Below are 12,689 nucleotides of genomic sequence, written 5' to 3' on the forward strand. Positions count from 1 at the left end.
TCTAATTAGAAATTAAATATGTGTTCGTTGAAAAATGATTTTGAGTTTACTTAACTTGTACTAATCTTTTGGATTATTTTTCTAAGAAATATTAATTTGACCGTTTTAACTACAATATTATTAAATTTGGTATTGTTGTTAACTATTAATATTTTCATATTTTGGTTCTTATTTTATTTTAATTAGTAATTTTTTTATTTTTAACGTCATCCACAAGACGTCGATTAGAAGGCAGCCTAACGTATATTAATGGACGGTGGCATTACCGTAAATAAGTTGTTTACCAAGACGTCAATTTCTAGGGCAAATGACATCTATGATATAGTAGATGTCTGCTCTGCCCTAAACCGGCGTCCAATGGCCTGAGGTAGGCGAGAAGAGAGTCTTTTCTGCCCCATTAACGTCGGTTGTTCTGAGGAGCCGACATCTACTTGGCTGCAATTAATGTTCTTCACCTGATTCCCAGGCGCTTAGACGTCATGTAGTAAAAAATCGACGTCTATGGTCTGTCTGGAAGGCGGGAAGACATCGATTTCCGCAATATAGACGTCGAATTTCTCGGTGGGCGACGTCTATGTGCCTATAATTAATAATGTTTACCAAACTCGTAGGCACTTCGACGTCCGATAACAAATCCCTAACGTCTATATTGTTATAGACGTCGGCTCCCCTGGTGTCCGACGTCTAATGCGCATTCGAAAAGTCAAATTAAAAGTTATCTTGGACGTCAAATTAGTTAGATAATCGACATCTATGTGACTGTAGACGTCGGTTTTTGGAGCAACCGACGCGCCATTTCATGTTAAATAAACCGCAGACTCTTCGCGACATTTGCAGTTTCTGATATCATCGTCTTCCTCCTCTCCTTTTTCTCTCTTGCAGCATTGCATCCCAGGTACGTGTTTTTTTATGGTTACCATTTAAACTTTGTTCAGTCTTTCATCGATTATCTTCTGGTTCAACTGATTAAAATTTGTTTTCTTTGTGTTGTGTTTTAGTGCAATTTTGTTCCTTTCTTGGGGTAATGTAGTACCACATTCTTCCTTTGCTAGCTGCCTCCCAGAAAAAGCGGCGTCTTTTGGATTTTTGGTGGCGTTTCGACCCAAAAACGACCCTGGGTCGTTGCCTAGTTATCGTTTCACCGTAATTTTTCCCTCTTGCGGTTGAAAATGGAACTAAGCAAGAACCCAGGTTCGGTTTTAGGTTGAAATGTCATGAGAAATTCAAAAGGCGCAAGCTTTTTTTCGCGGGAAACTAGAAAAGACAGAGTGTGCTACTAGGCTATCCAAAGACAGGAACAAAAATGCACTAAAACACAACGACTGTATTAGACGTCGGTTAACCCAAAGACCGACGTCTATGGTGACCTTAGACGTCAGTTAGTGACATGTTCGAAGTCTTTATGTCTCGGTTAGTAACATGTTCAAAGTCTTTATGTACTTTTAGACGTCGGTTAAGACATAATCCGACATCTATATTGTGTCTTTAGATGTCGGGTTAGGCCTATACCGACGTCTAGTTACGTCAGACATGGCACTAACTGACGTCATTATAGACGTTTGTTATATGGATATCCGACGTCCCATTGACGTCACCAGTAATGACGTAACTTGGTTAATAGACGTTAAAAGTTCAAAATAACATACATCTAAAGCCTTTTTTGCACTAATATTCTTGTAATTAGTTATAATTGAATCTTAAAGTGGGCATTTTTTATTTGTTTCATCATATATATATTAAATCTGCACAAAAACTCAAAGTAGAAACAAAATGAAAACAGAACAACTTATATATTCATCACATTCAAAATAAGGCAGAATCTAGATACAAATAAATGCGTTAAATGCTATACTTACATTTATGTTGATTATTAAGAATATGATATCTTTATAGTAAATAAATGTGCTAAAGTACATTTATATTATTATCAAGAATTGCTGTAGAACTCTAGAATATACAAATATAAAAAAAATAAAAAACATATATAGAAAAAAATTTAAACTTTAACGAAATTGGGTGAAGGAAACTAGTAAGTGGACTTCAAAATAGTATGAAGTGAGGAAACAAAAGCTTGAGACTAAAAGAAAATGAGTATCAGACATGGAGCTTTCAGTTTTCCAACGGAAAGAAAGGACAAAGAGAAAAATGGTGGTGGTAGTAATAACGATGACGAGGAGACTGATGGAAGGGAAGATAAGTTGTAATGGAACAACATACAGAGTTGGCGAAATACAGAACGAAATGGGAAATGGAGGAGTGGAATGAAAAAAGGAAAGCGAAGAGAGACGAGAAGTTGCAAGCAATGGTGAAAAAAGAAATAAAAATGAGTTCGTAAAAATAAACGACGGATAGTAGTGGCAGAAACAATAAACAACGGTGGCATAATAATGGTAAACAAAGTAAAGGATATTCGAAAATGGCATTGCAGAGACAAAATAATGATGAATTCATAAAATTTAGGCATAAATTTACTCTAGACAGACTTTTGGATCCAATTATTAGTAAAATCGAATCAATAATACTTCAATTCAATTATTTATATATTTGTTTTTGTTTCTCGTGAGAGTATGAAATATCTCACCCTAATTAACCACAATAATGGTGATTTTTTTAGTAATGAGTATTAATTAATTGTTTCTTATTTAAGAGTTTTTTTAGGATGATAAAATGGATTGGCCGACAGATGAAATTAAGTGTTTCAACTACCTTCATATATGCCTCTCTTTAAAAAATTAAGAGTCTTGTAAATGTTTGTTTACATTTATTGTTCATATTCTCTGACGTAGATGTTTTTGTATGCTTTGACATATCACTTTTTTTTTTCAATTAATGCCACCACGTATAAAGTTTAACTTTGTGATATAACCTATTTATAATATAAATTTTTAATTAAACATGGACCATGACTTTGATTTATGATAAAATTTTATTTTTTCTTCATTAATGCTTGTTGTGCCCCCAAAATAATCCAATTCTTCAATTCCTTATGTTCTCTTAACAAAATTATAGTCAATGAAACTTATATTTTCCAAGTTCCTGTGATGTCATTTGTTACTTTCTACGGAATAAATATCAGTCACCCAAAAAATTTAGTTTCAAATTTCACTTCAATTTAATTGATTATGTAGATAAACTTTTTTTTATTTAACAATTAGGGAAAATTAAAGGGATTCGGATAACTGAACCATTAGAAGATTCATATCTCATTATATATTTGTAAATTATATTTATATATTGTTTATGAGAAGTTTATTACATGTGTATCCATGCATATGTACCGTTTTGAGTTATATATTTGTAAATTATATTTATATATTGCTTATGAGAAGTTTATTATATATGTATCCACAATCACATATACATACAGATCGAATTACTTAAAATTCAAATTGATTGTGTTGAGTTAGAAAAAATATTGATTGGAGTTAATTAAATTTAGTTAATCATTCAACTAAGTTAAACAGATCAATAATTAGATTTAACAGAATTGGATCCTAATTAAATTGATCATAATAAAAAAATCTATTAAAAAACTTATAAATATAAATTAAATATATAATTATTGTGAGCAATAATAGACATGCTCTTATAAAAAAAGTTATCTAATAATTATTATTGAAACAAACTTTAAGAACTAAATACTCTCACGATATCGATATATCTTATATCTTTATTTATGGACTGATAAATTGATTATAACTAAATTTTGCATTCTGTTTATTACCAAGAAATAATTAAAATATTTTTCACATATTTTTGTACAATCATTTAAGGATTTGTCTTGATAAAAACATTTTATCGGATATGTTTGGATAACTATCTACAGTTTTTTAGAGAAAAATATCAAAGAAAGAAAAATAAAATACAATTTTCCTTTTAAACTAAAATTAGTTGCATAAAATTTAAAATAATAATTTAAATAATTAAATGAGATTACTTCTACATATGAATTTAAAGTTGTTAACCCTTTGACAAGTATATTAAATCATGCAAGTAACAGATTGTAAGTCCATATATCGTCTTCCAAAGAATTTGTAATTGTTTAGATAATTATGCTTATTAGTTTAGGCAATTATTATAATTGATGATTGGTTCAAGAATATTTAAACATAAGAAAATAACTATTATAAAGCGATATGAGTAAAGATTCATTTGTGTTAGATTTCATGACCCAAACTCTAATCACTCAACCATGCAATATGATTCCAACATCTTCACACATTCACATCAATAGTAAACTAGCCCTAATTCCTTAAAAGCAAACCCTAAATTTTCATGTGAGAAATATTAATCTTTAGATGTTCAAACACAAGATTTACATTAAGAAAAGATGTTAAGAATGACCAAGAGCCTTGGTCTATATCTAGACCAAGCCTCTTAGTTTCCAAAACACTTTCCAATGATTAGACACCAACAACAGAATATATATATATTCCATGATACAAGTTAAAGCAAGAGATAGAACACATGAATGCAGAGAGAGATTCTATTGCATGGAAAGAGTTACAAAGAGTTTTGCTACATTACATATCTAACCCCAATGAAATGGAATTTAGCTACTCCTATACATTTTAGAACACATATGGATGGAATGGATAATGGAAATGATGAAGGAAGATAAAACCTTGAGCCTTAGATGTGTCTCATCCCTCATTCTTGACCTTTTCCTTACTTTCGACAATTTAAACACAATTTTAAAAAGTGAATTTTTCATTGAGCGAGAATCATCATTCGTTGGGCGATTGATACTTTTTCTGATAGCTAGGCAGCTTAGCTGGTTGGACTGTTAACTCTTATGTTATGGCTAGTGTTGGATTCTTGTTAGGCGAGTTGAGGTGACTCGCTAAACGAGCTACTCCTGACAGAATGGCTTTAAACAAGCTCCAATATTACTTTTTCTTGCATAATACTCCAAAATGAATCATTATTTGATTCTATAACCCTAATGTATAATTATGTTCTTTTTCCTTTGAATTTAAACACAAAACACATCAATCAAGATGAAAAAGGATCCTAATAAGTATGAAAAATAAGTAACTATTACACTTATCAAAAGTTAATTATAGCTTATACACAAATTAATTTTAATTTATAAAAATTATTTACTTAATATCTATACATTTCTTCTTCTTTTTTTATAAATGTTTAGAAATTATTTCATCCATATATATACTTGCAATTGTTTTCTTGAGACGGTGATGTGTGTTTGTATCTAGTTTACTTTTATTTTCAAACAATGCATGTGCTACAACTTATACAACTAAAGGTAAGGTTGACCATTATTATTATTATCATCATCAGTTTCTCAAAATAAAATTCTCATTTTACATGAAAAGTCAACTGATACACATGACAATATATATATAACAAGCAAAGGTTGAGAACATGTCATCACGACTAAGATGTTGATGAAAACATGCAGGCACGCTAACACATTCTTCACATTCTACGCCTCACATCTTTATAAGTAATGAACTACTCTGTATTTTTTCACAAATCCATGTTGAGTTTCTGACCCAGAAATCCCTCTTGGAAGAGAAAGAAAAACATGGCTTGTGTGCAAGTACATAAAACCAACATAGAAGGTGGTGATTTCCTCGTAAGAGAGATTGAGAAACTCAAAAACTCAATCATGGAGAACATGCAAGATGAGAAGCAGATTATGGTGGATCCACTTTCATTGAAAGATTCTCCTACTAAACAAGGCTACCTTGAGACTACCACCATGCTTCCAACTATCATCACAACTTCAACATCCATCATTCTGCACCCTCCACCACTTCAACCTCCAAAGCCAGGATTCTTGAGCAGGAGTCTCCCAAATTCTGCAAGTTCATCACCTCGCTTTGCTTCCAAGAAGAAACCAAAAGGAGAGAGCCCGGAATCACAATGTCAAGCAGGTAACTTGACTCACAAGCTTCAGCATTTCCATGAAAAGGTGCATTTAAAGAAGAGCAATTCATGTGGTGAAGCAACAGCACATGCTCCCTCAGATGAATTTGATCACTGGTTGAGTAAACTGAGTGCATTGGAGCATGACAAGTGGTACCATGACAACTTCTTCAAAACTGAAGTTGTCAAAGACAGTCCGAAGAGTGTTAAGCTTAAGCACGTGAAAACCCCAGATGATGGATTCAAATGCAGAGCTCTTTGCCTTTATCTACCAGGCTTTGGAGCTGGTAAAGAAAAGGTGGTTAAGACAAAGAGGGAAGAATCAGAAAAGGGTGGTAAAGCAATGTCTAGGGCAGTTTCCTTGGAAAATTTTGAGTGTGGTTCATGGTCTTCCGCAGCAATACCAAATGAGATTGAAGGAGACTGCACCAACTCCTACTTTGATCTTCCAATAGAGCTGATCAAATGCGGTTCCAGTGAAGTGTACTCTCCCGTTGCTTCACCTTTTGTTCTTGAAAGAGACCTTAAAGGGATTCTGAAGAACGGTTCATGTAGAGGTAGTGTTAGAAAATCAGATGCATCACCTCGCCATGTTCGGTTTTCTGCATCTTCTGCATCACAACCTGCCTCTCCAGTAGCCTGCATCTCTCCTCGTTTGAGAAAAGCTAGAGAAGATTTTAATGCATTCCTAGCAGCAGCACAAAGGGCATGATTTATCCTAGGGATACATATAATGTGAAATAAATATATATACTCAGAGAGCTTCATTTGTAGCTGCTTTTGTTGCCTTTCTATTTTCACCTGTGTTAGCTAGTTATTTTTATGGAAAAAATGGAAGGTATTTTTACTTGTGATGGAAATGATCATCTTTACTATTCATCATTCATAATCTATTCTATTAGACTAAACTCAAGTATTTTATCTGACTATTTGAGGTTAAGAATCTGAAATTAAGAATATGTTTGACGAACTTCTTTTTGTACAAAAATAGGATTTAAATTTCCATGTAACATAAAGGAAACTTATACATATCCAGACTTCCAATTATTTTCGCATATGATGTGGGGAGATTTGAAACTAATGAATCATGAGAGAACTTATACAAAAGATTTTATACTATCTTCAACCAAAATTTTAGAACATCATATTTAGAAGCTTTTGTCTATATATACAGCACAAGATTTGATGTTACAACATTCTAAGACATGTTAAATAAGGTAAAAGTTTCTCCAAGCATAGTAAAAGGCATCTATATAGAATCCTACCAACATCTGCAAGAGTTATGACAAATTCAACAGAAAATCAACATGTTGATTGACAATGGTCATCATCTCACAAGTCTTATAAATACAAGAGTTTTTTTCCTATCTAATAACGAATAGTGTTTGGAAATTCAAATATAAACCTAATTCTAAATAATGAAAAAATTGATGAAATCTAATAAATTTATTCTCTTAAAATTTTAGATTGAACTTATCTCTAGTAATCTTTTTCCATAATTAAGATCCATTAATATCAAAAGGATGGTTAGTATTAATGTAATTACCGATGTGAAGTTATATCAGTGGCTTTTCTCAGTCAAAGAGGGCTCGGTTGGAATCTGTATACGAAGGGGAGTCATTGGCAAGTGTGATGGCAGCACACTATCTAAAGGGTAGAGCCACTTTATTATTCATATGGATCAGAAAAGTCTCAGATTTCTAAATGATCAACGGTTATGAACATCTAGGTTGTTGGGTTTGACTTTGAAGTGAAATATAAACCAGATTTTGAAAATGGAGCAGCAGATGCTCTACCTAGGAAAATGACAAATGCGGGCATCTCTACTGTTCAATTTCATGATTTCATTAATACTGTCTGAATCTCATAATTTAGCAACCCGTGATTTTTCAGAAGGTAGAAGAGAATTTCTGCCTTTGTCCATTGGAATGTTATGACTAAGGATGTTCATCAGTATGTTGCAGAGTGAAAAGTTATTCCCTGCGAGTCTATTAGAGCCATGCCAGTATCCATACTTGTTTGCTCAAATATTTCTATGGATTTTATGGAAAATGAATCTATCAAAATAATAAAATTTTATGAAACCGTTTATCGATAAGCATAGGCCAGTACACCTTACAAATTGAAATTCTTAACAAAGAAAAAGAATGAGAAGTTCAGTCCACAATCAGACCGGTTTCTTATCAACCACAATCACCTAATGAAAGCAGAATCAGAATCCATCCGCTCCTTTGTTCATGAAGAGACAACCTTTTACGTTTATGCATTAATTGAAAAAAGAATGATTTTATTATTTTCATTCATATTAATTACATTTTTCTTATCTCTATATGTAACAATCTAATATTCTAAAATAAGAAAATAATATACTAAAAAATAATTTAGAAGATCATACACCTATTTTATCTAATTAAAAAGATTCTATAGATATTTCCTTTAATTAACAAGATTCTATAGATATTTTCTCTAATTACAATACTTTCTCTTAAGTTGGTAAATGAACATTAATCATTATCAACTTGCTTACGAGATTTTTAAATCTATCCAAAGGGAGTCATTTTGTAAAAATATCTGCTATTTGAAGTTTTATAGGAACATGAGTTGTAATCACAAAACCTCTGTCTTGATTATCTTTGATGAAATGTATGTCAATGTCAATGTGTTTGGTCTTGTCATATTGTACTCAATTATGAACTATGCTCATGACAAACTTATTATCAGAGTGTAGCTGCACAAGGTTATCCACCTTGACTTTAAGGTCATCTAAAAAAAATTTCATCCAGAGTCCTTCACACATTCTTTGAACAAGAGCTCATAATTCAACTTCTACACTAGATCGAGATACTCTATATATCTTGCTTTTTGCTCCTCCATGTTACCAGACTATCTCCAAGAAACACACAATACCCAAAAGTAGATTTTTTTGTCAGTAATAGAACCTGCATAGTCAGCATCCATATATATTTTCATAATCAACGTGTTTTTCCTTTTGAATAATAGCTCATTTATTGGACTTGACTTCAAGTATTGGAGAATTTTGTCAATTGTTTGCATGTGTCTCTCTCTTGGTTCATGCATAAATTAGCTCACTACACTAACTGTATAAGAATGTCTAGTCTTGTGTGTGATAGATAAATCAAGTTTCCTACCAATCTCTGATATTAGGCCTACTCTACAGGAGCACTTTCCTCACTTCCAATTCAATGATTATGTTCTATAGAAACTATTGAGGTTCTACATCCCAACTTTCTTGTTTCTTTAAGGAGATCAAGTATTTCCTTTGGAAGATGAAAATTTCATTCTTAGAATAAGCAACCTCTATTCCAAGAAAATATTTGAGTTTTTCTAGGTCTTTCATTTCAAATTTGGTTGTCAATTTATCTTTTAACACCAATTTTTTTAATTTCCTATAATAATAATATCATCTACATATGCAAACAATAGAGTAAATTTACCTGTAAAAAAGTGTTTTAAGAATAGAGTATGATCTCTTCGGCTTTATTTGTATCCCAAAAAAATCATTGCTTTTGTAAATTTTTCAAACCATGCTCTAGGGAATTGTTTAAGACCATACAATGCTTTCTTTATGAGGTATACCTTGTTCCTTTCAATTTTACATTTGAACCCAGACTCTTATTCATGAAGATACAACTATTTATATATATATATATATATATATATATATATATATATATATATATATATATATATATATATATTTCTATATCTAATATAATATTGGATTTTCATAAATTTTCTGTGTAAGATTTGAATAAGCAAGATATATGCAAATTGTAAAGTGACCAAAAGAGTCTTGTTAAGATAAATATATGAAACATTAAAATAGTGGAATTAACCTAATCCAATTTTACAACATCAACTTAGAATGTGATATTTACAATAGATATATGAAGCAAATTAAAGTATTGGACTTTAAGTCTAACTTTAAGTTTACAAAACTGACTTGTAAAATAAGATTAACATCCTACTTACATATTGTAAATTGACATTATCCTTAATTAATTTAGGACCTCTAACACACAATTCTATGCGTATAATGGATTTTAAATCTAATTACTCAACTTACAAAATTATCTTATAAGTCAAGGTTTACATTCATTTATATATTGTAAATTGATTTTTATCTCTGGTTGATATGAGACTTTCAATGTAATCTCTCATGTTGAGGTATATATATCTTGAACATGAGACTAGATATTAATAAGTGGTTCGATAGTAACCCGATATAGCTGATAGAATAATAAACCCAACAAACAACAAAATCTGCTATAATAAACTCTAACCTCTGAATCTGATACTATGTTAAGAAATAAATTTTAAATCAACTCAACCCAATAAGACAATTTTATAAAGATGACTTAAGCTTAAAATCCACTTTCTTTAACACCTAAAAGCTTATTTCTTTAAACAAGTAATTAATCCTTATACTATGATGGATAGCTGAACGAGTATATAAGAATCAAGACCTAAACTTGTTATTAGCAAACTAAACGGGTCTATGCTTGCTCCTATTGAAATGTAATTAATGATGCCATTAGTCATTCCTTGTCTTTTGTCCAAGATTCTATGATTTGTCTGCTTCTGACCATGAATTAGCACGTTACAGGTTTTATTTATGGTTTACTTTGCCACTTATTTAAGAATGTCGTGTATGCATCATATCATATATTCCACAATCACTATATATTAGAAGAAAGTCAATCAACATTCACAATCAATGCAAATACAAATATAAAATTCAGAAAATAGAAATGTTGCCGGCTTCCTCATTCATCTCTTTCAAGTCTCAACCATCCAATCCAAGCACAAAGCCGGCAAGAAATTTAAAATGTTATGAATGTCCAAAAAGTCAACTGATCCTTGGAGTCAAAAGCACATGATGCCATAGAGGAAAACAACACCAACATCTTTTTCTGTCAATAAACCAGTTCTCTTGATATAAATACACAACTCAATAACCCTTCAAGTTTCTAACACAGTTTGAAGGCAAGCTGAAGCAGACAAATTTCCTTCCCTTATGGAAATGATGGAAAAATCCAACATGAGGTTGCACAAAGACATGCATGTTGAGAAGAACGAGAATCTTCAATGGATGAACATGTCACAAAAACATGAACGTGAAAAAGGGCATCAAGGAAGCTTCTCCAAAAGTGAAGCAATAAACAAAGACAGTGGGAAGAGAATGAAGAATGAAGAAGGATCGAAATGTAGTGTTGTTTGCATGTGTCTTCCATGCTTTGGCTTTGGTAGATCAAAGGCAGTTAAAGCAAGAAAAGGAGTTAACAAAATGAATGATTCAGTGAATCATGTAATTTCTAGCACATTTTCTTTAGAACACTTTGAACTTGATTCCGGGGTTGCACATGGGAAAGGGATAATAATACAGGAAAATAATCATGATGATGAATCCTTCAGTTCCTACTTTGACTTGCCTTCTATAATTCTTAAATGCAGTGCTGATGATGATGCTTAATTTCCTATCAGAGAACCCTTTTATCTTTAGCAGGAATTAAAGGGCTCCATTGTTTTTGCAGGCACTGTCCATATTTGGTGAGAAAATATTGAAAAGACAGTGATGTTCCTTGTTCTTCAATATTGAAAATATATGTCTGTGTACATGTGATTGTTTAGAACATTGTTTTAATAAAAGATGTTTATTCTATTAATTAAAACAAAATGGCTCTTTTCATAGCCAGTGAGAGAGAAAAAAAAAAAAAAAAACTCTGTTAAACCAGTTCATATAAATAAATAACCTGATTTGAACTTAGAAGCTAACTTTTCTAAAATTTAGAAAAAAAAAAAAAAAACTTATTTTATCTTTAACTTTCACTTTTATAAGTATTTGTTGAAAATTTTATCTAAATTAAGCCAGCTACCACTTAAACTACGATAATTAAATGCATGCCTGCTCATTACTAAATAATATTAATGATATCTAAAATATAAAATTGATGAGAATTTAAGTAAAAATAATAATCATTGGAATATTAAAATTAAATTTAGCTCTATTTACAAGAACTAATGTTTTTAAAATAGCATTTAAAATAATTTTTTAATTTGTTACGTTTTTTTATGTGACCACGTATCATTTTAACTATTCCAATAAAATAACAAATAAATCATTTTTAACTTATCTTTTTATCCCTGGTCAGTAGACTTATGGCTTAATCGTGTGTGTGTGTGTGTGATGTTAAGGATTTAAATGTGAATTAAAATAGTTTAAGATTTAATAGAAATTAATAAAATAACAAATATATAAGAAGAAAAAAAAACCACAAACATGTTACTTTTAAAATTTTAGATATTTTATTTAGAACTATTTACGACGCATTCATATTAAATCTTTCGGCCTATATAAGTATTAACACTGACAAATTTCACACTTAAAGAAAAGTTCACTTGAAAAAGAAGATAATTAAGAAAATGTAAATATAAATTGAAAGTTTTACGTTAAAAAAAAAAGAATCATATATAAAAAATTATTCACAAACATATTACATAAAGATTGTAGGTTAAAAATTATGGTTAGTGTCTTTTATAAATATGTATAGTCATAGCTCGATGTTATCAAATTTATTTAGTATTTATTTTTATATATATATATATATATATATATATATATATATATATATATATATATATATATATATATCTGAAAACTAAATTTTTTATTTTATTTTTTTCAATATACAAATTTTGGAGATGTTGTGTGTTTTAAAAGGAGGATGGGTCAAATCTAGAAAGTCTGTTCCGCAAGATTTTCAGAACAAATAACC

At 30.7% G+C, this 12,689-nt stretch overlaps 1 protein-coding gene across 1 annotated transcript; it reads left to right on the top strand.

The window, feature by feature from the left end:
* The first annotated feature begins 5,575 nt into the window (after positions 1 to 5,575).
* LOC106760045 lies at positions 5,576 to 6,722 on the top strand. Its single transcript, XM_014643483.2, has one exon. It carries the CDS (start codon positions 5,633 to 5,635, stop codon positions 6,602 to 6,604), a length of 972 nt encoding a protein of 323 aa, XP_014498969.2. The 5' UTR covers positions 5,576 to 5,632; the 3' UTR covers positions 6,605 to 6,722.
* The last annotated feature ends 5,967 nt before the right edge of the window (positions 6,723 to 12,689 follow it).

This window comes from Vigna radiata, chromosome 5 (assembly GCF_000741045.1).
Source record: "Vigna radiata var. radiata cultivar VC1973A chromosome 5, Vradiata_ver6, whole genome shotgun sequence".
Taxonomy (NCBI): domain Eukaryota; kingdom Viridiplantae; phylum Streptophyta; class Magnoliopsida; order Fabales; family Fabaceae; genus Vigna; species Vigna radiata.

What these genes read in the sequence shown, in the direction of transcription:
- LOC106760045 (XM_014643483.2), top strand. Translation starts at nt 5,633, where the DNA reads ATGGAGAACATGCAAGATGAGAAGCAGATTATGGTGGATCCACTTTCA.